Source organism: Neltuma alba, unplaced genomic scaffold (genome assembly GCF_004799145.2).
Source record: "Neltuma alba isolate B1F8T4 unplaced genomic scaffold, ASM479914v2 tig00013105_pilon, whole genome shotgun sequence".
Taxonomy (NCBI): Eukaryota; Viridiplantae; Streptophyta; class Magnoliopsida; order Fabales; family Fabaceae; genus Neltuma; species Neltuma alba.
The window spans coordinates 238,207-263,043 of NW_021637429.1; the positions used below are offsets into that span (position 1 = coordinate 238,207).

Below are 24,837 nucleotides of genomic sequence, written 5' to 3' on the forward strand. Positions count from 1 at the left end.
GGATCAGTGGTCCACTAAATGTCGTTTTGATGTGCATTCCAAAAAGACAATGTTCTTGCTTCTTCTAGAGAGCACCACGTGCATCATCGTTGAAGTCCTAGCATCTTGCCACGCTGTGCAAAGACTCTGTTCTCTGTTCCATATCAAATTAGCGTGACACCCAGATTTTGACGTTCTTGGTTCTCGTCTCCGACGTGATCGTGATTGCAGGATTTAACTTCTCTGTTCACGCTTCCAAGAGCGACTTTACTCCCTCAGCTTACGGCAGACCGTGATTCTCTTGATTTCAGTCAAAGTGTAATCATTTGTCGCTGTAACTCTCAATTTCTCTACCATTCGTGATTTTCTTGCTGCAAGATTTGTGGTTTATCGCCTGCCTGAGTCTGCGTCTTCAGGCTGTTTGAGGCACACACAAATCTCCTTGTATACAGTTTTATTTCCTTCAATGGGAATGAGCATAATATGTTTTCTTTGTCATTGCTATTGGCAGGTCTTTGACCGATGTAGTTGACCGGAGGATCGTAGTTGCAGCTGATGAAAGCGCCTCCGTTGTCACACCTCACTCTAGCACAGCCAACACGAATTGAATTCTTCCGCACCACCTGAGTATAATGCCCACACTGCCCAGCAACGCAACGCCCGAGTTGCTGTCATAGTCATAATTCGCCTTCTCGTCCACCCACCTCTTCACGGCGTCTGTGCCGTTCAGGTCACCGGAGCTCCATGCGAGGTTCTCCCTGTACTGGCCACCGGAGTGGACCATCTGGCAGTCAGCCTTGCGTTGGGTAGCATAGTTCTGTGCATAAGCAAAGACAGTATCATCCCAAGCTATGTTTGGAACACCCACTTGTGATCTTGCTGCATTGTGGGCATTCACTTAGTCTTGTGGTGAGTTCTGAGCATGAGCCATGATGGCAAAGAGGAGGAGGAGGAAGAAGAAGAAAGAAAATGGAAGCTTGGATGATACCTCCATTGTTGAAGCTTGAGGTATTTGATACGATGATGAATAAAATGTACATTTGTTTTTAATTTTAGACGAGACGAAAATGAACTTTTTTATAGTAGTGTGTTTATAAGTCAATGGTGATGGAGGGGTCAATGCATATAATTAATTCTGCTTTCGACGTGTTATTGAAGGTAATTGGACAATCCATGCGTTGAAGAAAATAAGTTCAATCTTTGAATTGTCTTTGGCAAATTTGTTATGAGCATGGAAATATTAACACGCCAAAGTTTGATTGACATGCGTCAACCTTCTATGTAATCTTCATCAATCAACCCCACCTTTACTTTAACGTTCACATTCGGTGCATCCATTATTGACCGGGCCCCTTTAAGTCTAATTTATTTTCCAATCAATAAGTATATTTTTAAAATTGATACCCAATAAAGATTATATTTATTTTTTATTTTATATTTATCAAAATTGAAAAACTAAAATATAATAATAAAATAAAAATTGAATTCGGGGTTGATGAGAATTCATAATTTCAGCAATAGAAGTTGATCTCCCTTGAAATATTATTGAAGACAATCAAATAGTAGAACACCTCTAATTACTCCCCTATTCTAATTTTAAGTCTTAGTTTTTCTAAACACACGTATTAAACAAAACTATATATATATCAAGGTAATGTGTAAAAAAATTGTTTTTATCCTTTTCATTTCTTTTTTTTAAATATATATATATATATATATATATAACTTAGAGCATTATCAAGTCATTTTGAGCTTGAGATTAATCTCTATCGAGTCGGGAGTATTAAAGTTAAAATCCTCCCAATAAGTGTGCTTCCTGAAAAGTATCCTTTTCATTTCTGTCCTTCATGAAATACCACTATTTGTTATGCTTCCTTTGCCTTCAAATTAATTTAATGCCGTTATTTTAATGGATATTTTAGGGAAAATGTTTTAATTGACTTAGAAATTTATACTGAAACATATATTTGAAAAAAAACCAATAATTATATTTAGGGACAGAAGGAGCAGTGAAATTTCTTTTATAATACATTTTTCAATCACCTGAGTATAATGCCCACACGGCCCAACAACGCACGGGTTGCTATCATAGTCATAATTTTCCTTCTCGTCCACCCACATCTTCACGGCGTCAATGCCGGTCATGTCGCCGGAGCTCCAAGCGATGTTTCCCCCTACTGGCCATTGGAGCGGACGATCTGGCGGTCAGCCTTCCGTTGGGTAGCATAGTTCTTTGCATAAGCAAAGACAGTATCATCCCAGGCTATGTTTGGAACACCCACTTGTGATCTTGCTGCGTTGTGAGCATTCACACACTACAAAAAAAAAGATAGCAAATTACAAGCGGTCAACTTCTAGCGGTTAAAAAAAAAATCACTACAAAAATAAACATTTTTAGCGGTTATAACACAAATCGCAAGAAATCTGCAACGTTTTGACCAGAAAGTATGTGGCCCCCACATATTTCTAGCAGTTTTGACCAAACCACTAGAAAGTGACAGCCACAACTGTTGCCACCATTTGGCACAAAGTTGGTGTCATATTTCCAACGATTAATTTCTAACAGTTTTGTTGTTGGAACTGCTAGATAATGCAAATCGTCGTTATATTTTCTAGCGGTTACCTAACGGCTAGAAATGTTAATGAATTTCCTAGCAATTTTCATTGAAACCACTAGAAATTTTTTATTTTTTCCGAGGAGTCCTGACATGTTGCTGCATGCAGGTGGCGTCGGAGGGGAAGCACTACAAATTTCTAGCAGTTTTCATAGAACTGCTAGAAAATCATAGCCTATATATACCCCCTTCCGTTTCAGTTTCACACTTTTGGTAAATTGTGAAGCAAAGGTCTACCGAATTCTCTCAACAAAGTATATCCAGATCCAGATCTAGATCCAGATCCAGATAGTATTCCACATTTTCAGGTAAGAATAGAAATTTATTTATAAATTACTTTTGTTTTTATTTTATATTTTATTTATTTTGTTATATTTTTTATATTGAATTTAATAGACTGGTTTAGCTAGAGTTAATAGAAATATTTTTTAATAATAAATTAGTTTATTTAGAGTTAATAGAAATAATTATTTTTGTTAATGAGTTGATAGCAAATTTAAATATACAAATAAATGTACAAATATCTGTTTTTGAATTATTATTATTTGATATTATTATTTAGAGTTAATAGAAATAATTATTATTTGATATAATTGTTTATTTTTAATAATTGTTAGCTGTAAAATATATTTTCTTATTATACTTGCTATTTGCTATTATAATGATGATTCGCCGACCAGGGAAGGAGCCGGTTGATCCTAATAAAGGAGGACCCAACGAGGATCATGGTGCTGGGGGTGATGATGTTGGTGAGCCATTCCCAAGCATTCATGATTATGATCTGAACGAGGAGGACATCTTGGGTTTCATGGAGCATGATGATATCCAGCCTATTGAGGAGGCTAATTTTATGGGACATGAACAATCCCATATTGATGACGGTGGAGGAGGAGGAGGAGGTTCATGAGAATAATGAGTAGCGTCCTGCTCCAAGGCGTCAGACCGGTTTTGAAGTGGAGTTTGTAGGTAATTATTTATTTAATTTTTTTTTAATTTGACAACTATTTGATTTATATAAAAATTGTTTTAATTTAATTAATATATAATTAATTTTCTAATTAAATTTTACAAACTCTAAGTGTAACAGGTCCTATAGGAGGTTGACAGCCAGAGATCTATTTATGATGACGAGCGGACAGGTAGTTGTGCCGTTAAATGAATTGGGCCAACCAACCAAGAAAGGTGGCCAGTTATATAATAAGTATGTGTGTCTTCTTGATCAGCAGTGGACTTTGTTCCCTATTTATGTGAAGGATTGGAAGAAAATCACTGCAGAGAAGAAGCAGCAAGGCTGGGAAGTGATGAAAGTAATATATATATATATATATATATTTTATTTAAATTACTTAATTATTTGATTATAATTTGTTATTTATGTAGTTAATTTTTTATTTATAATTTTTTAAATTAGTTAAATGAATATATATTTTTTATTTAAATTACTTAATTATTTGATTATAATTTGTTATTTATGTAATTAATTGTTTATTCATAAATTAGTTAAATGAATATATCTTTTTATTTAAATCATTTAATTGTTTGGTTATAACGTGTTATTTATTTAATTAATTTGTTATTTATAATTTTTTTTAAATTAGTTAAATGAATATATATTTTATTTAAATTACTTAATTGTTTGATTATAATTTTTTATTTATGTACTTAGTTTTTTTATCTATAATTTCTTAAATTAGTTAAATGAATATATATTTTATTTAAATTACTTATTTGTTTGATTATAATTTGTTATTTATGTAGTTAATTTTTATTTATAATTTTTTAAAATTATTTAAATGAATACTTAATTGTTTGATTATAATTATTTATTTATTTAATTTATTTATTTATTTATAATTTATTTAAATTAGTGAAATGAATATAAATTTTTATTTATTTAATTGCAGAGTAAATTTATATTGGAAGAAAAGTTGACGGCAGATACCATCAAGAGACTTAGGGTAGCATGGAAGAACAAGAGGGCTAACCTGTGGCGGGAGAAGAAAGGTGACGTGATGTGGTCCCTGCAGGAGATACTGGCAGATATACCTAGTGGAGTTCCGGAGCAAGACTGATTAAGTTTTGTATATTTTAGGATGTCGGCTGAGTAGATGGTATGATATTATTTCATTAATTATAAATTTTTGTTATTTTTTTGTCCAATTTGACTAATTGAATTTTTATACATTTTGTTTCAGGCTCTTTCGCAAAGAAACACTAGAAACGTCAGGCAACAGACAATGCATCATAGGGTTGGATCCAGGAGCTTTGTTATTATCTATGATGAGATTGTAAGTATATAAAAAGAATTTATATATTGTGTATATGTATTTAAGTTGTAAATAATAATTTTTTTCATTTCATTTACAGAGGGAAAAGACGCTGTAGGAGCGGGAATACGCGCCCATCTATAGCGAGATGTGGCCGAGTCTGTATAGGCCTCAAGATGGGTCTCCTGCGTCGGATGAGGTTGAGGAGATGGGGGTAAGTAATTAATTAATTAAATATTAATATCACAGTATAAATATTCCATACTAATACTTTTATATTAATTTCACGTGATACCGAGCTACGGGAGTCTCAGGGGTCTACTATGGATCCCACCGCCTCACTTTTAGCGGGTCGTGGCCGAGTACAGCACCCCAGCGAAGTTAGCAGGCTTGGTCTTGGACCCATATCAAGTAGGCTGCCCCACTTAGGTGGCTCTAGCCCTTCATACACTGCAGGGAGCTCTCAGTCAGTAGCGGCGTCCCATAAGGTGAGCGCAGGAGCGAATCGGCCGACTTTCTCGTCTTGAGATGAGCTACGAGAGGAAATGAGGTGAGATATGGAGGCCAGGATGGAGGAGTGTGATCATCAGGTGTAGTTACAGCTTGACCAGTTCAAAGTAGCCACTATGGCTATACGTGATTTTATGATCAGTTTCGCTCCGAACATCCGATTTCCTGAGTTCCCTAACATATGCCTGATGCCAGTAGTTGTTTACACAGATGAAATTTTATTATTAGTCACTCTTTCCTTATTTTTATTTGTTACTATTTTTTTTACATAGATGAAATTTGTAGCAGTTTGTGTTGCAAGAAATTTTGAAATTTCAACTTTAGATTCTAGTCCTAGCTAACAATTTCTAGCGGTGACTAACCGCTAGAAAATTCTTATCGTTACACTCTGAAATTCAAATTTCCCTAACATTTCTAGCTGTTATTAACCGCTAGAAAAGTCTTACCGTTGATTTCCTTGCCACCTCAACATTTCTTACAGTTATTAACGGCTAGAAAAGTCCTACCATTACCAAATTCAAATTTTCCTCCCACCTTAGCATTTCTAGCAATTATTAACCACTAGAAAAGTCCTACAATTACCAAATTCAAATTTCTCTCCCACCTCAGCATTTCCAATGGTTATTAACCGCTGGAAAAGTCCTATGTTACCAAATTCAAATATTTCTAGCAGTTATTAACCGCTAGAAAATTCTTGCCGTTACCAAATTCAAATTTTCCTCCCACCTCAGCATTTATAGTGGTTGTAAACCGCTAAAAAATATTTTGGAATTCAAATTTCTAGCAGTTGGAACTGCTAGAAAATGCATATAAACACTAGAAAATGCATATGGGTTGGCCCGCAGCGGGCCTAAAGCTTGGCAGGTTGGGCTTTTCAGGACCGTTTTTTGGCAGGTTGGAATTTTTCCAACCCAGCCTATTAGGGTGGGTTGGCGGGCCTAACCCACCAACTCACCAAATTTTGTAATTTTTTAAAACTTTTTTTAAAAAATAAAATCTACTCAAATTCCTAAATACTTAAAAAATAAAACATGCGAATAGAAATTATTATAAATAAAACATGGAATCCAAAGTTTCAAGTTTCAACTTTCAAATATATCAAAATATTAAACATATGATCATGAACGTGATACATTGTTAATAATTTAACAAACATCTCAAATTAAAAAGGGAGCTTGGGGCTTAGGACTGGGAGTTTGGGAGAGCTTGGGATTGGGAGTCTGGGAGAACTACAAAATGCAAGCAAGAGGGGAGGTAGGATAGGAGGTTGATGACTTGAATCACTTGATGGCTGATGCCTGATGCGGCTGTGTTTTGACGGATTTTTCAAACTAAAAATTAAAAAAAAAAAGAGAGAGAGCAGGCCATGGGGACTGGGGAGGTAGAACTGCAAAAGGCTTTGAATGGACTGCTACCATGTTAGACTGCTGGTTTGGATTGAGAGACTAGAGAGTAGAGACCAAGAGGCAAAGGAAATTAAAAAAAAAAAAAAAGTTAAACGGGTTGGCCCGTCGTGGGTTTGGTCTTGCAGTTACGGGCTCAAAACTTCCGTTTTAAAATGGTCCCAATTTTTATCAACCCAACCCGCCACTTATTAGGGGGTTGGCGAGTTAAGCTCACAGGCTCAACCCATATTACCAACTCTAGAAATTACTAGCGGTTTAAAACGGCTACAAAATGTTAACCGTTATCTATCTATTGGCAGCTTTCGTTATAAGCTGAAGTGCTTCATCTGAAATTCATTTTAACTTCTCTTTAAGCTTTTCATCTCATATGTTCATGAAATTTGAGCAATATTAGTCATGGATAGGTCATAGATCAACTTGCACCGGTCGACTCTATAATACTTGGCTAGTCTAAACTATTTCTTGGATTTTGCTTTTGACAATACCGCTGTAAACAGTAAGATTCAGTGTCTGTGTCCTAAATGTAATTTCAAGAAGTGGATCTAAGAGATATTGTTAGAGAGCATTTGATATTTAAACCCTTCCCACGAGAGTACGTATTTTGGTAAGCACATGGCGAATGACCAGATATGATTGCTGAGTCAGTTCTAGTAGTTTTATAGATGAGAGTTTGAGTGGAAGAAGCCGATGCTGTGAACGATGTTGTGCGTGATGCTTTCAGCATTCACAAAAGTGAGGATCCTAATAAAGAAGAAGTAGAGGGGCCGTAACCGGAATTCCTTAAAAACGAAACTGCCTGAGAATCTTTTAACATCATGAACAAAGCTGATAAGCCTCTTTAAGCTGGGTGCACAAAGATTCTAAGTTGTCATTCTTGGTAAAGCTTTATCATATCAAATGCTTTCGTGGTTGATAAGGCGATGTCCATGATATTGGAATTACTGAGAGCTGTTTTCTCTCAAGCTGAATTCCCTCCATCTTTTTATGAAGCAAAGAAGATTATTAACAAGCTTGGCTTAAACTACAAGAAGACAGGTACATGCCCAAACAACTGTATGTTGTATTGGGAAGATAATGCAAACAAGGAGATTCGTACGAGATGGAAGACATCTACTATAAGTTGGTACAGAAAGGGAAAAAATAGAAGAAGAAACCAGCCAAAATTTTTAGGTACAATTCATTATAATGTGTTACTTGTTCTGTCTCTAAATATTTGATATTTGAAATTCTCAATACATTATTTTATTAAATACTTTCCTTTGAAACCATGGTTGTAAAAAATGTATATGTCATCAAAAATGGCTAAGCACATAAGGTGGCATATGACTAAGGAGAATCTAGATGGCAGGTTAAGACACCCACGAGATTTGGAGGTGTGGAAAACATTTGATGTGAAATTTCCAGACTTTGTCGGTGATCCTAGAAATGTATATTTTGCATTGGCAACCGATGGTTTTAATCCCTTCAGAAATATGAGCATAAGCTACAGTATCTGGCTAATGGTGTTAATTCTATACAATCTCCTACTTTGGATGCATGTGAAACATAGCTCCTTTTTGCTTTCCATGATCATTTCTGGCAAGAAAGCATCAAGAAATGATATAAATGTGTACCTACAACCGTTGATACATGAATTGATCGACCTGTAGATGAATGATGTTGAGACATATGACTCATATGACAAGTGACTATTCAATCTCCATGTAGCCTTGATGTAGACAGTAAGTGATTTTCTTGGTGTGGGACCTTTGTTTGGTTGGAATGTGCATACTGGGTTGGTCTGTCTTGAGTGCAATTTTGACGTTGTATCATGTTGCCTTCCACATAGTCGCAAATGGTGCTTCATAGGACATCGATGGTTCCTAGATTCTAAGCATAGATTTAGATTGCAATGGATTCACTTTGATGGAAATTAAGAAAAGAGAGATCCTCCTGTTACTTTGTCTGATGTGGATATTTTGCAATAGTTAGAAGATGTTGATGTCGATTTTGGCATGAATGTGGATCCCAAACAACTGGGACGACAGTCTCGTGGGACATCTGATGTGCAACCTATGCAATGGTGGAAGAGAAGTATATTTTTCCCTCTTCCTTATTGGGAAGCTAATTTCCTCTGACACAGTTTGGATGTTATACACATTGAAAAAAAATGTGTGCGATAATGTGCTACATATGTTGCTCAACAAAGCTGAAAAGTCCAAAGACCATCTCACAACTAGAAAAGATTTACGGGCCTAGAGAATTCATGAAGAGGCTTGGCCTGATGAAAACGAGAAGTTTCAACCAACTAAATTCACCTTGACGAAGCAGAACAAGGATATCTTCCTTTCAACGCTGAAGAACATAAAAGTACTTGATGGATATTCTAGCAACATCTCAAGGTGTATCAATCTGCAGGCTCAAAAGGTTATTGGGTTAAAAAGTCATGACTCCCATGGTCTTATGCAATAGTTACTTCCATTGGCTTTAAGAAACACACTTCCTTATGATGTATCAGTGGTTTTGGTGGAATTGTGTTCATTTTTCAAGAAGTTGTGTGTGAAGATCTTGATACTGGAAGAGCTTGATCAGCTACAAAGTAAAATCATTCTTATACTTTGCCACTTGGAAATGATATTTCCCCCATCATTCTTCACTGTCATGATTCACTTGATTGTCCACCTTTTTCAAGAAGCAAAGGTTGCTAGCCCAATTCAATATCAATGGATGTATCCTATAGAGAGATACTAGATTATTTTTTTATCCCTGCCTCCTTAAATTTGACATTTTTATTTCAATTGCTCACAATTATTAATGGAGTATTAACCTACAGGTATTTGGAAAAATTAAAATCATATGTGAGGAATAATGCGTGGCCTGAGGGGTCAATAGCAGAAGGTTATTCCGAAGATGAGGTCCTAAGTTTCTGGTCGAGGTACTTTGTTGACATGAAGACATCTTTTAACTGCCAGCGTTATGTAGATGATTCTTCTCCTGGTCCTTCCACATTAGCTTTATTTCCTCTTGTTAGGAAACCAGTTGGAGGATATGAATTATTTAGACTCACTCACACAGAGAAATTCCAGGCATACAAACATGTTTTGATAAATTGCGGCCAAGTTGAACCCTTCATGCAATAAGTATTATATAAGCTCACTAACCTTTACACGTTACATTGTTTCTCACTAACTCTTCTAACAAATTGCACTTCATTGTAGTGAGTTTAGAAATTATCTTAGGCAATAGCTACGAGGGCATGCGTGTTCTGCTGAAATTGATAAAAGAGTCCACAGAGAGTTTCCCAGTTGGTTTACACGTCAAATACATAATGACAACAGCTCATACACAGATGAATTCAAAGCTCTTTCCCTTAGTCCGTTAGACCATGAACAAAGATCTACAGCGTCTAATGTCAACGAGTTTAAGTTCTGTACTATTGGACATGATCAGGGATTGCTCACACAAAACTCTGGAGTTTGCGAGACATTTGGGACGAGATACTATACTAGTAGCAATGATAGCGATATGTGCTTTGGAGGCATCACTTACTATAGAAAGCTAATTGACATAGTTGAGTTAAGTTACCAGCTTTTCATCATAACTCTGTTCAAGTGCTCCTGGGCAAATATGACAGCTTCACAAGGACTCACTACTGACCACTTCGGCATCACCTCTATTAATTTCTCTAGACTCATTCATACCAGGGAATCTGAAGATGATGAGCCATATATTCTTGTTTCGGAGGCACACCAAGTTTACTATGTCAAGGACGAGAAACATAAATACTAGAATATGGTTGTTCATCTCAAGCCACGAGATTTTTATGATATGGGTGATGGTGACATTACTTACGACAACAAATCCTTTAAACCCATGAATTTTGAAAACTTCTTTCCTTAAGGAGACGATAATTTGGCCCATTATCAGGTATATGTCTTTTCTTAAATTATTTAAATAATTAACTACTAATTACTAATTTTTTCTAAATATACTATAATTCTAGGAATAAGTTTTTTAATATCTCCTTTCAGGTAGGATAATGATAAAAAATAGCAGTTTCAAAAAATTTTATCATTCAAATAATTTGTTTTTCATAAATAAATATGTATAAATTAAAATTAGTTAAGTTTTTGACAAATAAAAAATTGCAATTTGTAGAGGTTACAGAATCGCTAGGAACTGCAGTTTGTTTTTCATAAATAAATATGCACAAATTAAAATTGGTTTTGTTTTTTAAAAACAAAAAAAATTGCAATTTGTAGTACTTACGGAATATCTAGAAAATGCACAACCGCTACAAAATGAATGAAACCACTGCAAATAGTAAACAACTGCTAGAAAAGTCTCGCTGATCTCTATAAATATCATATCACCTCCTCATTCATTTAGCCCTACTCTTTTCCTTCATCTCCTCTTCTTCTTTATAATTCTCGCTTTTCTTCTTACTCTCTCATATGGTGGTTTTTTTCTCTTCTTTATATGTTAAGATGGTATTCATTTTATAGATCTGAATTTTTTATTTATCTTTATTTATAATTTACTAACATATTTATTTATCTTTTTCTTTCAGATTTTTCTTTTTCACATTTGTCATGCCTTCCTCAACTAATTCAGCCACTTTTCAACATAAGAGTTAAGATTCAACATTATAAACTATCCCATCTCCAATTCAACTATCTTATTCAATTCAATTCAATTCATTTGACACAATCATAATTTAATTACTTATTATTTATCACAAAATTCAAATACATAACATGTAATACATTGGTAAATATACATATTAACATAAATTCTCTAATATACTCTATTTAATGGTTTTTTTAATTTATAATATTTTTTTAATAATGAAACATTTGAATTTTATTTTCCCCTTGGAATGAACTTTGTAGCGGTTCAGAATCTGCTAGAAAAATAAAAAAGAAGAAAATTTTTTGCAAAATTTAAACTTGGTTCCACCTGGCACCAAATTGCTAGAGGTTTTTAACTGCTAGAAAGTTTTGGAACCAATTTGAAAATTTCGTTTCTTGGAAAATTATATTTTCATCCAAAACTTTCTAGCGGTTAACAACCACTAGAAATTTTTTACGCTAATATGAAAATTTTGTTTCCTGTTCATCGAAAACTTTCTGAACCACTACAAATATTTTGACAAATTTTTTAGCGGTTTTAAACTGCCACAAACGTCATGGCATTCTCTTGTGCTTGCTTGTTTTTTCTAGCAGTTAGAGAAACCGTTAGAAATTTTCTAGTGTTTTGACCATACTGTGTAGCGGTTCCCTTAATTGTTATAAAACTCTTTCTTACACTTGATTTTTTAGCGGCTTGTCTAACCGCTACAAATATTGTTTGTTGCAGTTAAAACCGCTAAAAATGTCATAATTTAACCGCTAGACAATACATATTTTTTTTGTAGTGACTTAGTCTTGTGGTGAGTTCTGAGCATGGACCGTGATGGCAAGGAGGAGGAGGAGGAGGAGGAGGAAGAAAGAAAGTGGAAGCTTGGATGATAACTCCATTGTTGAAGCTTGAGGTATTTGATACGATGATGAATAAATGTTTATAAGTAAATGATGACGGAGGGGTCAATGCATATAATTAAGTCTGCCTTCGACGTGTTATTGAAGGTAATTGGACAATCATATCCATACGTCGTAGAAAATTAACACCCCAAAGTTTGAATGAGTCAACCTTCTCCATCATCTTCATCGATCAACCCCACCTTTACTTTAACGTTCACATTCGGGGCATCCATTATTGACCCAGCCCCTTTAAGTCTAATTTATTTTCCAATCAATAAGTATTTTTTTAAAATTGATATCCAATAAAGATTATGTTTATTTTTTATTTTATATTTATCAAAATTAAAAAACTAAAATATAATAATAAAAAAGAAATTGAATTCGGGCTTGATGAGAATTCATAATTTCTCCAATAGAAGTTGATCTCCCTTGAAATATTATTGCAGACAATCAAATAGTAGATCACCTCTAATTACTCCCCTATTCTAATTATAAGTATTAGTTTTTCTAAACACACATATTAAACAATATATATATATATATATATATATATATCAAGGTAAAATCCTTTCAATAAATGTGCTTCCTGAAAAAGTATCCTTTTCATTTCTGTCCTCCATTACGTACCACTATTTTTTATGCTTCCTTTGCATTCAAATTAATTTAATGCCGTTATTTTAATGGATATTTTAGGGAAAATACTTTAATTGACTTAGAAATTTATACTGAAACATATATTTTGAAAAAAAAAATTATATTTAGGGACAGAAGGAGTAATGAAATTTCTTTTATAATACATTTTTCAATCATTGATAAGCACTCTTACTATTTGTTTTGGTACTCGGTGAAAATTGAAAAATCCCAAATTAAATATATTTTAATTATTCAGCTTGCTTTTGCTCACCCCTACTATTCTACCGGAACTACCATTGATGTCCTGGTGGCATAGTTGGACCATTCAAATTTTAGAGCAAATAATCGATAACCACTCATTTTTATTTTTGTCTTTTAATATGACTATAGAAAGGATTTTAGCTCCGTCCTCACGTAAAGGAAAATGCTTCCGCACTTTCCATGAAAATACACAAAGTAATAAAAGCTCCACAAACTATGATAGTCTTCGCCTCATCTCAAACACCAATCAAGAACAAACACTTCTTCAACCTCGCCATGATTACTCACAGATGCTTCTTACTCTTCTTCTTCTTTATCAGTAGCTTCCTCTGTTCTGCTACCATTGAAGCACTACGACCTACTTATCTTTACCACAACTGCTCCACCGCCGGAAAAAGCTTCTCTGCTAATAGTACCTTCCAATCCCACCGGACCACCCTCCTCTCCTCCTTAGCTTCAGCCAATGCCGCCTTCTACAACGCCACCGTTCCTGGAGGCAGTGAAGCCATCTACGGCCTCTTCATGTGCCGGGGCGACGTCTCCCTCCAGGTCTGCCGCGAATGCGTCGCTAACGCAACCCAACTGCTACCTTCTGAGTGCCGGTTTTCGAAGGAGGCCGTAATCTGGTACGACGAGTGCATGCTTCGCTATTCCAACACCTCTTTCTTCTCCACCATTGATAAATGGCCAACCGTCGTCATATTGAACCCGTACAATATCTCCAACTCATACCAGGCAAGATTCAAGAGTTTCTTGCTGGATTTTATGAATGAGACGGCAAGTATGGTAGCGGTGCCGAAATCTGCGTCGGAGGAAAAGGCGTATGCGAAGAACCAAGCTAATTTTCAGTCTCAAACTGTGTACAGTCTAGCTCAGTGCACGCCGGATCTACGGCTTGAAGATTGCAGAAGTTGTTTGAGTGGTGTGATTGGGAACATTCCGTTGTGTAGTGAGGGGAAGATCGGAGGAAGAGCTGTGAATCCCAGCTGCAACATTCGCTATGAAATGTCCCCGCCAGAGGCACCGGCACCGGCACCGGCGCCGGCAGTGTCCCCGGCTCTGACGCCTCCATTTTTCCCTCGAACCAATACTTCACGTCATCCTCGACCTCCAGGTAAAGAGCCAAACATAAATGCTTCTTCTGTTTTTTTTTTTTTTTTTCCTTTTAAACATATTAGAGTAAACTATATAAAAGAAAAAAAATGCATACTTCTGTTTGGAAAAATATAATATTTATGTCTAAACTTTTCTTACCTTATTGATCAAGTCTTAATTAATTAGCTCAAAAACAACTCATTTCCTGTAATTTCTTGACTTAGTAAGTTGGTACCTTTAATTGCTTAACCCAATAAGCTGTAAGAATGAGCTTTTTAGTCAGAGTTCAGGAATTATTAGGACTAAATCTTTTGTGTTATTATAATTTTTATATTCTATATGTTTGAAAATTGAATGTTTGGTAAATGAGGTTGACTTTAGGGACACAGTGGCTAACTTATGTAACTAGTTTTAGCATTCATTATAATAATGATGTTGATCACTGTGGTAAGATTTGTATTGTCCAAATATAGTATCAGTAGTTCAAATTTAAAATTTTTAGGTGAGATTTTTAAATAAAAACATATTTTCTAAGAAGTTGACAGTTAAAAAGTTATTTTTATTTTATATTATCTACACACTAAAATATTAATTGCTAAAAATACAAAAATAAAGTTATATCAAATTTGGATTGCCGAATTTTGATATGGTGAGGCATTAAATGTGAGGCTTACGCTTGGGGAAAAAAAGAAAGAAAGAAAGAAAGAAAGACGAACTCGTAGTAGCAATTATGTTATTATGTCTTGCATTTATAATGGTTACAACCCCTTCGAAGATGGGTAGCGCTTTGGAAAATCACTCCTAAGGGCGTGACAACTAATTAACTATTTTATAAACATTAATTGCTAACTAATTTCATAATATAATTACACATTAGTATTTAATTACCACTTCAAATATTATTTCAACTAATTATCAGTTACATTAAAAATTAATTCCTAATTAATTACTCAATAAATATTAAAATTAATTACAAATTCATAACAAAATAGAAATTAGTTTAACTAAACGCAAAATAATTATCAAACAGGTATTCATCATTACCATGCTAAACATTATTACCAGAGTTAAGAGCAACCAAACACCACTCCTCTAGGTAATGAAATCTTGACTATCATTCCAAGCCTGCAGTAGGATTGAATCAAATGGGTCCTAATGTTTCTTCCCTTTTCTTTATAATTTTTTTTTTATTTCAAACCTGATGGAAAAATAAAGTGAGGTGATGCCATGTGGGCATGCCACATGGGCATATAGTTGGGTAAACTAATTGTTAACTCTTTGTATTTATCAAAACTAGGTAACACTGCAGTGTTATTCACTACAAAAAATTGGATTTTCAGCGACAACTTTCAGTGGCGACAAAAAAAGTCGCCGCTGAAACTATAACTTTCAGTGTCACCGCTGAAAATGACAGTAATGGCGGCGACCACCTATTGTCGCCGCTGTAGATGCAGCTTTCAGTTGCGATAAAGCCTGTCAGTGGCAACATTGCTATATGGCAAACTCATCATCTTTCAGCAACGACTATCTGTCACCCCTGAAATGACTTTCGGCGACGATGCTTTGTCGCTGCTGAAACTAGGCTTTCAGCGGCGACTTTTAATAGACTTTCAGCAGCGACTTTATTATGTCGCCGCTGATAAGTTTCAACGACGGCCGCTACAGCAACGACCTGGCAGCGACAAAATGTCGCCGCTGAAACTTTTCAGCGGCGACTAAGTCAAATTTTTTGTGGTGATTAGAACATTGTGTGAATATTGCGCCTTTAAATAACTAGAAAGCATAAATTGCATTCCATTCTTCTGTATTCAAAACTCTCTGAAACTCGTTTCTCTCGCTCCTTGACAATTAGGAAGGACAATACTTGTAGTTGTGGCTTCTGCTGTTGTTGGAGGAATAATTTTTTATTCGGCTTACTATCTCTTAAAGATTCGAATGAAGAAGAGTCATAGGGCTGGGCTCAGAAAAAAATACTGTAAGTAATTTTTCATTCTATCCATTTACTAATACAGTTTTTGGCCAGTTGGAAGATTCGTTGGTTCTTATTTATCTAGTTGGTTTAATACTTGTCTAGTTGGAACGGAAAGCACTACTTTAGAGCATCTGCAATTCAATTTGGCTACGATTGAGGCTGCGACAAATAGGTTTTCTCATGAAAATAGTTTAGGGCGTGGTGGATTTGGACAAGTTTTTAAGGTAACAAATTGCCATCGATGTAATTTTTTTTTTTAATATTGTGTGTGTGTGCATATATTTGTTTTCCCTTTTTTTAATCGAGGTAACTATTATTCTAGGGTATTCTTTTAAATGGTCAAGAAATAGCGGTGAAGAGACTTTCAAAGGGATCTGGCCAAGGTGCAGAAGAGTTTAAGAACGAGGTTTTATTAATAGCCAGACTCCAACACAGAAATTTGGTGGCTTTGTTAGGATTTTGTATTGAGGAGCAAGAGAAAATACTAGTTTATGAATATGTTCCTAATAGAAGCCTTGATTACTTTTTATTTGGTATGAATCTTCTAAACTCATTTAAACTTCTAATTGGAATTTTATAGCTCATTTATGTCATGCATTCATTATTTATTTGGTGCCTCTTGTTAAGTTTTAAAGTTTGTTACTCAAATTAAAATTATTTTCATTCATTTTGTCACTTTACTTACAACAAATTTATGTAGGTTCCCAAAACAGCAGGGTATTAGATTGGATGGAGCGTAGTAAAATCATAGGAGGAGTTGCTCGAGGAATTCTTTATCTTCATGAATATTCTCGTCTAAAAATCATACATCGAGATCTTAAACCTAGTAATATTTTGTTGGATGATGAAATGAATCCAAAAATTTCAGATTTTGGCCTAGCTAAGATGGTTGCTATTAGTGAAAATGAAGGAAGTACAAATCGAATTGTTGGAACATAGTAAGTTCTGCCTTTCTTCTTTTAACCTTGATGTGTACACATGCACGCATATATGCATATGCCTATATCTTGGTATAATTGAATAACAAAAAATAATTTGTGACTTAATTTGGAATACAAAAGTTTGCCTTTCTACTAATCATTTTAAATGCTCAAATGTTATCATGTTTTGGATTATATTTCATTGACATTGTCTTTTTTACAGTGGCTATATGTCTCCAGAATATGCAATGTTCGGACAATATTCTGAAAAATCAGATGTTTTTAGTTTTGGAGTTATAGTTTTAGAAATTATTAGTGGAAAGAAGAATACGGGTTGTCATGATTCACAATATGCCGATGGCCTCTTAAGCTATGTAAGTTATGATAATGTATTTCTCTCTCTCTTTTATTCTTGTGCCTTAAGAAGAATAAATCATGTTATGATTTGCAATACGTCGATCACCTCTAAGACATGTTATCTAAGGCTTTCAAAACAATTCTTACAGATCAAGATTTCCCATATAAACAATCATCTTGACATTTAAATTGGAGATGGAATGATTAATTTGACATTATTGTATGATGAGCCAATAAAGGTGTATTATTCATTGAAGTAATATGTTTGTCTTCATTGTTGCAGACTTGGAAGCAGTGGAGGGACGACAAGTTGCTAGAGATACTGGATTCAAATATAAATGAATTGGGATCATACAATGAAGTGATCAAGTGCATTCAAATTGGTTTATTATGTGTTCAAGAAAATCCAAATACAAGGCCTTCCATGGCTACAGTTGTTTCATATCTTAGCAATGATTCTATTCAATTGCCATCACCACAGGAACCTGCTTTCTTTTTGCATGGCAAACCAGAGCCTATTATCACCAGTGCAAGTGGAGAATCATGCTCTGTTAATGAAGCTTCCATGAGTGAATTCTTTCCTCGCTAAAACAGGGCTTTTCTTTCAGTTTTAGTTGCACGTGACAACCAATGTAGAAAGTGAAGAGAATGTTTCTTTTGTCTTCCTTAATATTGTTTCAATCAGTTAAATACAATCTTTTTTACATCGGGTCTAAAACTAGCATAGAAATTTGATCAGCTTTATCCACATCGGTTACAAAATCAATGTAAAAATCCTTTTTAACTACCATAAAAATACCTTTTTATATTAGTAAAACAAAAAGAAAGATAGAAAAAGGAATGTTTATAAGTTAATGTTGATGGAGAAACCTTCGTTTTGTTTATTGTGTCATTGGTTACTAATATTTAATATTACCTTTTTTAGTCATTTGTTGTTTAAATAAAAAAAATTCTTGGGGCAGATTAGGATGTGTGATGATGCAATATTTTGGAGGTTAGGGTCCTGTTTAACACGTTCCATGCGTAGTGTATGAGTGGCCAAAGAAAATGAGCATTTCAATATGAGAACGCTCCCAAAATTTTCTTGTAAAAAAACAGTATTATTTGGCGTAAAACAAACCCCTAAATCAGGGCTTAATTAAGTTCGTCACTGATCGCCATCCCTCGAGGGAGGACGTACTCGTTGGCTCTATTCTGCAGCACTTCACTTAGTTTTCTTAAGTATAAGCCTAAAAGGAGAACTTATAAACCGCACAACACTTGTGAGATTTCTTGATGTGAGACTTGTTACACCATATTAGCTATTAACGTGTAAGTGAAGGGTATTTTGATCCAATGAGAATATTGAATGCATGCATCAAACTATGATTGTTCCATATTTCTCACTAAATTATAACAAAATTGAAAATCTTTTTCCGTCTCAAATTACAAATTTGAAACAATTGGCCTAATTAATCACGTCCTGTGTAAGTTTGCGGCACAATTAATTATAACGTCAATATAAGCTAAAATAGACACTATAGTCATAGCCTAGTGAGGGTGATTCAAGGGATGAATGAGACAAAACAAAGATTACTCCTTTTTAGACCTTTATTATAAGCACCTAATAACAATGACGTATGTTAAAATTAATTAGAATTAGTTATTTCTTGTAATATATCAAAATTACCTTCAAATAAAGTTGTTAGTTAGAGAAGACTGGTTAATTACAGTTTAAACTAAAGATGTTATATTATAAAACATTCTAGAGGTCCTTAATTATAATTATAATAAGGACTAAAGGTAGTGATATATTTTTATTCACTTTTTATTGTTTTAATACTCTCTATCCCTCCTCCAACTTCCTCTCTCGGTTACAATCAAATGTGTCAATGGTTAGTTGTCCCAGTGACAACATCACTTGCAACACTTAGATGAGGTTTCGAGTTTGAGCCAGGGCGTTGATATGTTTGTGTGCATCCATATATTTAGATTGTTAAAATAATTACAATTAAATGTATAACTTGCTTATGTAAGATGGCTATTATCCCAATTACTACCTAATAATCTCCCATTATCTAATATGAGCAACAAAATGGAACAAATATTTGTTCTATTTTATATAGTATGTTCCAATGGGAATAAACGGATTCATGAGGAACACCTGGCAATCCTGAATTAGTGCTTTCTTATTTAAGATTGCTATTATTTTATACTATCCTAAATATAGAAGCTAGATACCTAACTTTTAGAAATTAAAAAAAAAATAGTTAGTTATTTATTTATAATAAATATGAATTAATTTTTTTTAAACTACCTTATTTAATTATGTGCATTGAAATTATCATTTATTTGAAACCTTGTTAATACGTGCAGCCATAAGGATAATTTGAAAAAAATTATAAATTTGACAAATAAAAGGGATTGAAATTAAATCTTATGACCAACAAGTCGTTGGTTGAGGTGATAGGCGACCTCACCCCTATAAGGAAAATACACAAGTTCAAATTTCGGGATGAACCCCTGTTAAGAGATGTGAAAACCATTTGCACTCTAAGTTTCAAAGAGGAGATATCTTGATCAAGTAAAAAAATAAATCTTATATTTAACATCAAAATAAAACGCTTAAACCCTCATATTTAGGAGAAGAAGGAGTATGGGAAAAGCACTGGATATTGATTACTGTGATAAGGTTTTTTTTATTTGTTGATGGAAGTTCGGAGGGGACTACAGTTTATAATTCCAATATCCTATCAAGTGTGGATTGGACAAACTGATGATCAGAAAAGATATTCCCTCTTCGTTGGCTAAGTTTAGGTCTATTTCTTTTTGTCATGTTTCTCGTATTGATATATAAGGTTCCCATCGTAAATTACTTCATCAAAAGAAAATCCCATTGCACTGCCAAGGTGATCACTATAAAGGTCCAGAATGACCATCTTTATATCAGTTCACATTTTATCCTTTTATTCCCCCAGACAATTCACATTTAATTCAATTCACGAATCTTTTCAAATTTTATGTGATGTATGAGAAAACATGTACAAAAGTTGATGCGCTCATTCAGTAAGATATTAAACATTGCCTCTTTTTAGTTTTGCAAATCTCACTACTACATATTTATAAATATTTGACATCAAATATTTGACAATTGTAAAACAAAACCGTCAAATAAAAGAAGACGGTAAATATTGACACGATACTTGATAGTTATTTGCTAAAACTGCCAGGTATTATTAACAAATACTTGATAGTTTTGCATGGAACCCTCAAGTATTGTTTCGCATAGGCATATTTGACAGTTATTCACTAAAACTGTCAAGTATTTTAAATAAATACTTGACCGTTTTAGCAAATAATAATCTAGTATTTTGTTTTAAAATCTCTAGTTAGACTCATTTCACTCGAATTCAGTTTCAAATTTCAAGTGATCTACCTCTTTCACACGCTCTCTCTAAACCTGCCACCATTCTAATTTGCCTTCCCCATCGGATTTTCAAAAGTTCCCTGTTGATTTCGTGGCTTTTCCTCCACTATCATCAACTTTTTTGGTCCGTGGTTTTTCTCCTTCGCTCTCAGCCATCATATTGCATTGTTAAGTCTGATCTGTTGTGTTCGTGTTTGCTTATGATTTTATTGCTTGAGGTTGAATGGTATTTTTTCTGATTGTGGGTTATGATCTCGTTTGCTTTTTACCTTGTTACTCTTTTACATGTTCTGAGTTCATGGTTGTGGATTGAATGGCATTGTTATTCTATGTGTGTTCTGATTATTAGTGAAAATGTTTTAATTTCTGATTCATGCGTTTTGTATTTACATGTTCTAAAAATGTTTTGATTTCGGGGGATGATTAAGTGGCATTGTTTTAGACATTCCTAATGGTTTGAATGATTAAATATTACTTGAGATGTTATTTAGTTTGAATTAAACTTGCATGAATAATATTTTTAGCTATTGGGTTTTCCAAATGGAAATTGCCTTGCGAGTTTGGTGTTTAGAGATTTATTTTTCAAAGTTAAAATAGTAGACAAAGATGGCACAATGCTTGAGAAATGCTTATTTTTAAGTCGTTATGCTGCCTAATTTTTTCCAATTGGAATGTGATATGATTGAATGTTATTATTTCCAATTGGAATGGTTTTTTTTGACATGAGTGCTGTTATTGGTTCTGATATTGCCGTGCTATGGTTTGTTGGTTCTGATGATCACCAGAAATATGTTTTGTTGAACAGATACTTATGATTTTAATGTTACAATCATCAAGTATTCTCTCCAATTTTTTATGATTATTAACCGTCAAATATTTTTTTTGACCAGATATGACTCTTGCATATTTGACAGTTCATAACCATCAATTATTGTAAAAAATAACCATCAAGTATTTAAATTTTTATAGTAGTATCTAATTCGAAGAAACAGAGATACACGATATGAAGGGTAAGTGGGTTGAGAGGGGAAGTGTTTATCTCTGTAAGGTACTTAAAACAGAATTAGTCATTTAACTTGGCAGAGACAATAGTTCAAGATTTAATGGTTCTATCATGGTTGAACTAGCATCAATCAAATTACGGTTAAAATAATATAATTTAATTAAAATATACATAGATATTTATATATTACTTTAAAAGAGTATTATTTAAATAAATTAAAATAATAAAATTTAATTAAAAAATAAAAATATTTATATATTACTTAAAAGAGTATGATTTAAATAAAAATACATTAATCCCAAATAAATAGAATACTCATGTATGAGCTACATATAATCCAACCAACAAAATAAAGTTATTAAAACACATATATGACGAATTATTATTTTAATTTTTTTTTTTAGGAAAAACCTCAAAAGGCTGTCGATTTAAGCACAGTAAAGGGAGAAAAATCATAAAATTAAACTCAATCAGACCGTCCAAAACACTTACTCAAATGAGAAGGCGTTTGACTTGCCGGTTACTGTTTTTTGTGTCTTTTTCAATTCAAAATGATATCATTTTAGGAGAGAAAAAAATATTTAACCCAATCATCTTGTCCAAAACTCTTGACCGCACTAATCCAGAATTGATTGATTAGTTCTTTAGCTTGACTAACTGACTTGAATTGAATTTTACCGTCATATTTTTCCAGTGAGTATGAAGTAAGAAAATTTGTCTTATAAAATGGAACCAAATGAGTTTATTAAAGGTTTTCTGTTGTTTCTTTTTTTTTTTTCAATGCAAATTATTTCCTTTCATGGATCGATCAATAAGGTCTTTGTCCCACGTAGTTGCCAGGAGGATCATAGTTGCAGCCAATGGAAGTGCCTCCATTGTTACAACTCCCTTTAGCACAACCAACACGAATGGAATTCTTCCATACCACCTGAGTATAGTGCCGGCACTCCCCACCAACGCACGAGTTGCTTTTGTAGTCATACTTCGCTTTCTCATCCACCCACAACTTCACGGCGTCCGTGCCCGTCAAGTCGCCGGTGCTCCCTGTGATGTTCTCACCGTACCGGCCGTGGTAGTGGACCAGCTGGCAGTCAGCCTTGCGCTGGTTAGCATAGTTTCGGGCATAAGCAGCCACGGTATCATCCCAAACTATGTTGGGGACTCCCACCTGTGATCTTGCTGCGTTGTTGGCATTCACATAGTCCCGTGGTGAGCCCTGAGCACAGGCAATGATGGCAAAGAGAACAAAGAAGACGAAGAAAGGAAATGGAAGCTTTGACGATAAGTCCATTGTTTGTTATTATGAGACGTGTTTGATAACGGAAATGGGAGTCCTTAAGGAGGAATTTATAGGGATTTTCATGTGGAAAATTAATAGCTTGTAGCTCATGTAACGGGGGAGAGAAAGAGACTGATACATCTGTCTCTAAAAGAATGTATACGCTAGAGTTGTTTATCTCAGAGGACTCTTTCGCTTATGAACGGATAGGAAATTTCCATGAAACCCGAGTATTAATAATTTACAACAAAGTTTTGGTAATTTACTCTTGCATTAGGGTTTTGATAATTTTGGTGTTTCATTAATTCACATTCATTTATATATTTTCATTAAACTTTCTACTAACTATATGATATTAAGTACTGTCAAAGTGTTGCTAGTGGAACTGGAGTCCTCATTTGCGATCAACACCATGTGCTTATTAATGTAATGCACTCTTGACAATTCAATATCTGATATGAATGGTTGAGATTTAAAATTTTTGATATGTAATTTTTTTAATGATGAATTTATTTTTTAAAGAAGTATTAGTTATAAGACTATCTTTATTTTAAATTTTTTATTTATTAAAATAAATATTAATTAAACAATATAAAAAAAATTAAATTCAATTTGGACCACCCAAAATCAATTTGGATGGTTCAGATTAAGATGAGCACTCCATACTTATCATTGTGATGAGTATGGAATATGTTCCCCTGAAATTGGTTTTCGCTGCTTAAACATTAGGTCTCAAGTTTGAATTTGTATGAATGGGAAAACACTTTTGGGGAGAGCTAGTTTGAAGTAGGCTTGACAGCACTCAAATATGGCCTAGTTAAATGGCCATGATGTCAGATATTTTATTTATTTATGATATGATATTTTGAATATTTGAAATTATATATATAGATATTCTGGGTATCCAGTCATCTTATTTAGTTAAAGCATTATAAGTGTGCCCTCTTGTTAGTTTTGACAGGTGATAGACGTTATTTCTAATTGTCATCACTATGCCTACAATTCAGGGAAAAGATTCCCTAACAAATTTCTTCTACTCTTCCGGTCCTTAATATAAGACCTATTTAATTAATTTGATTAGATTAAGAAAGTTAGGTAAGTTAGTTAATTATAAGAAAAGTAACACATTTTTCCTAAAACACCATAATCATCTTTTTTAATACCTCTCTCCTTCTTCTACTTGATTATGGTTTAGAGAGTATCTATAGGGATAATTTAGAAAAAATTGATAAATATGAGAAATAGGTCTTATATTTAGGACCAAAACCAACTCAAGAATTGAGTCTTATATTAAGGACCGGAGGAGTATTTGTGTTTTATGCTTCCCGTTTTCAGAGATGATCTAGCATGCAAAAGGTATTTATTTCAGCTTTTTTACAACTACTCTAAATTGTGAGATTTTTTTAAAATACTTTTTATATGCTTGTTTTGGCTTCAAGTGTATTTAGAATATGTCATACCGCTTTAGTTGATAGGCTAGCGAAAGCTTCCCATGACATGAAGCTAATTTTTGTTTTGATGAATCTTCACTTTACCACTTTATTGTGAGGGGTGGATCTTAGCGAAAGCTTGGGTACTGATTGGTCAATGGCGAAGCGAGTTTCTTTTTACTCAAGAATAGTCAAGGCGTTTC

The 24,837-nt window shown here is 34.0% G+C and overlaps 2 protein-coding genes and 2 pseudogenes across 2 annotated transcripts; 1 reads left to right on the top strand and 3 right to left on the bottom strand.

Annotated features, from left to right (window-relative positions):
• Positions 1 to 329: 329 nt before the first annotated feature.
• Positions 330 to 973, bottom strand: LOC114734470 (pathogenesis-related protein 1-like; annotated as a pseudogene).
• Positions 974 to 1,928: 955 nt separating this feature from the next.
• On the bottom strand, positions 1,929 to 12,275 carry LOC114734471 (pathogenesis-related protein 1C-like; annotated as a pseudogene).
• A 1,101-nt stretch (positions 12,276 to 13,376) lies between these two features.
• Positions 13,377 to 18,220, top strand: LOC114734476 (cysteine-rich receptor-like protein kinase 10). Its single transcript, XM_028922098.1, has 7 exons — positions 13,377 to 14,286; positions 16,120 to 16,242; positions 16,342 to 16,463; positions 16,562 to 16,772; positions 16,940 to 17,177; positions 17,383 to 17,533; positions 17,800 to 18,220. Exons 1-7 carry the CDS (start codon positions 13,389 to 13,391, stop codon positions 18,103 to 18,105), a joined length of 2,049 nt encoding a protein of 682 aa, XP_028777931.1. The 5' UTR covers positions 13,377 to 13,388; the 3' UTR covers positions 18,106 to 18,220.
• Positions 18,221 to 22,706: 4,486 nt separating this feature from the next.
• On the bottom strand, positions 22,707 to 23,235 carry LOC114734478 (pathogenesis-related protein 1-like). The gene has a single exon (XM_028922100.1). It carries the CDS (start codon positions 23,214 to 23,216, stop codon positions 22,734 to 22,736), a length of 483 nt encoding a protein of 160 aa, XP_028777933.1. The 5' UTR covers positions 23,217 to 23,235; the 3' UTR covers positions 22,707 to 22,733.
• Positions 23,236 to 24,837: the final 1,602 nt, after the last annotated feature.

What these genes read in the sequence shown, in the direction of transcription:
- LOC114734478 (XM_028922100.1), bottom strand. Translation starts at nt 23,216, where the DNA reads ATGGACTTATCGTCAAAGCTTCCATTTCCTTTCTTCGTCTTCTTTGTT.
- LOC114734476 (XM_028922098.1), top strand. Translation starts at nt 13,389, where the DNA reads ATGATAGTCTTCGCCTCATCTCAAACACCAATCAAGAACAAACACTTC. An exon ending in GATTTGGACAAGTTTTTAAG is followed by an intron (nt 16,464 to 16,561) that starts GTAACAAATTGC and finishes CTATTATTCTAG; the next exon opens with GGTATTCTTTTAAATGGTCA. An exon ending in CCGATGGCCTCTTAAGCTAT is followed by an intron (nt 17,534 to 17,799) that starts GTAAGTTATGAT and finishes TCATTGTTGCAG; the next exon opens with ACTTGGAAGCAGTGGAGGGA.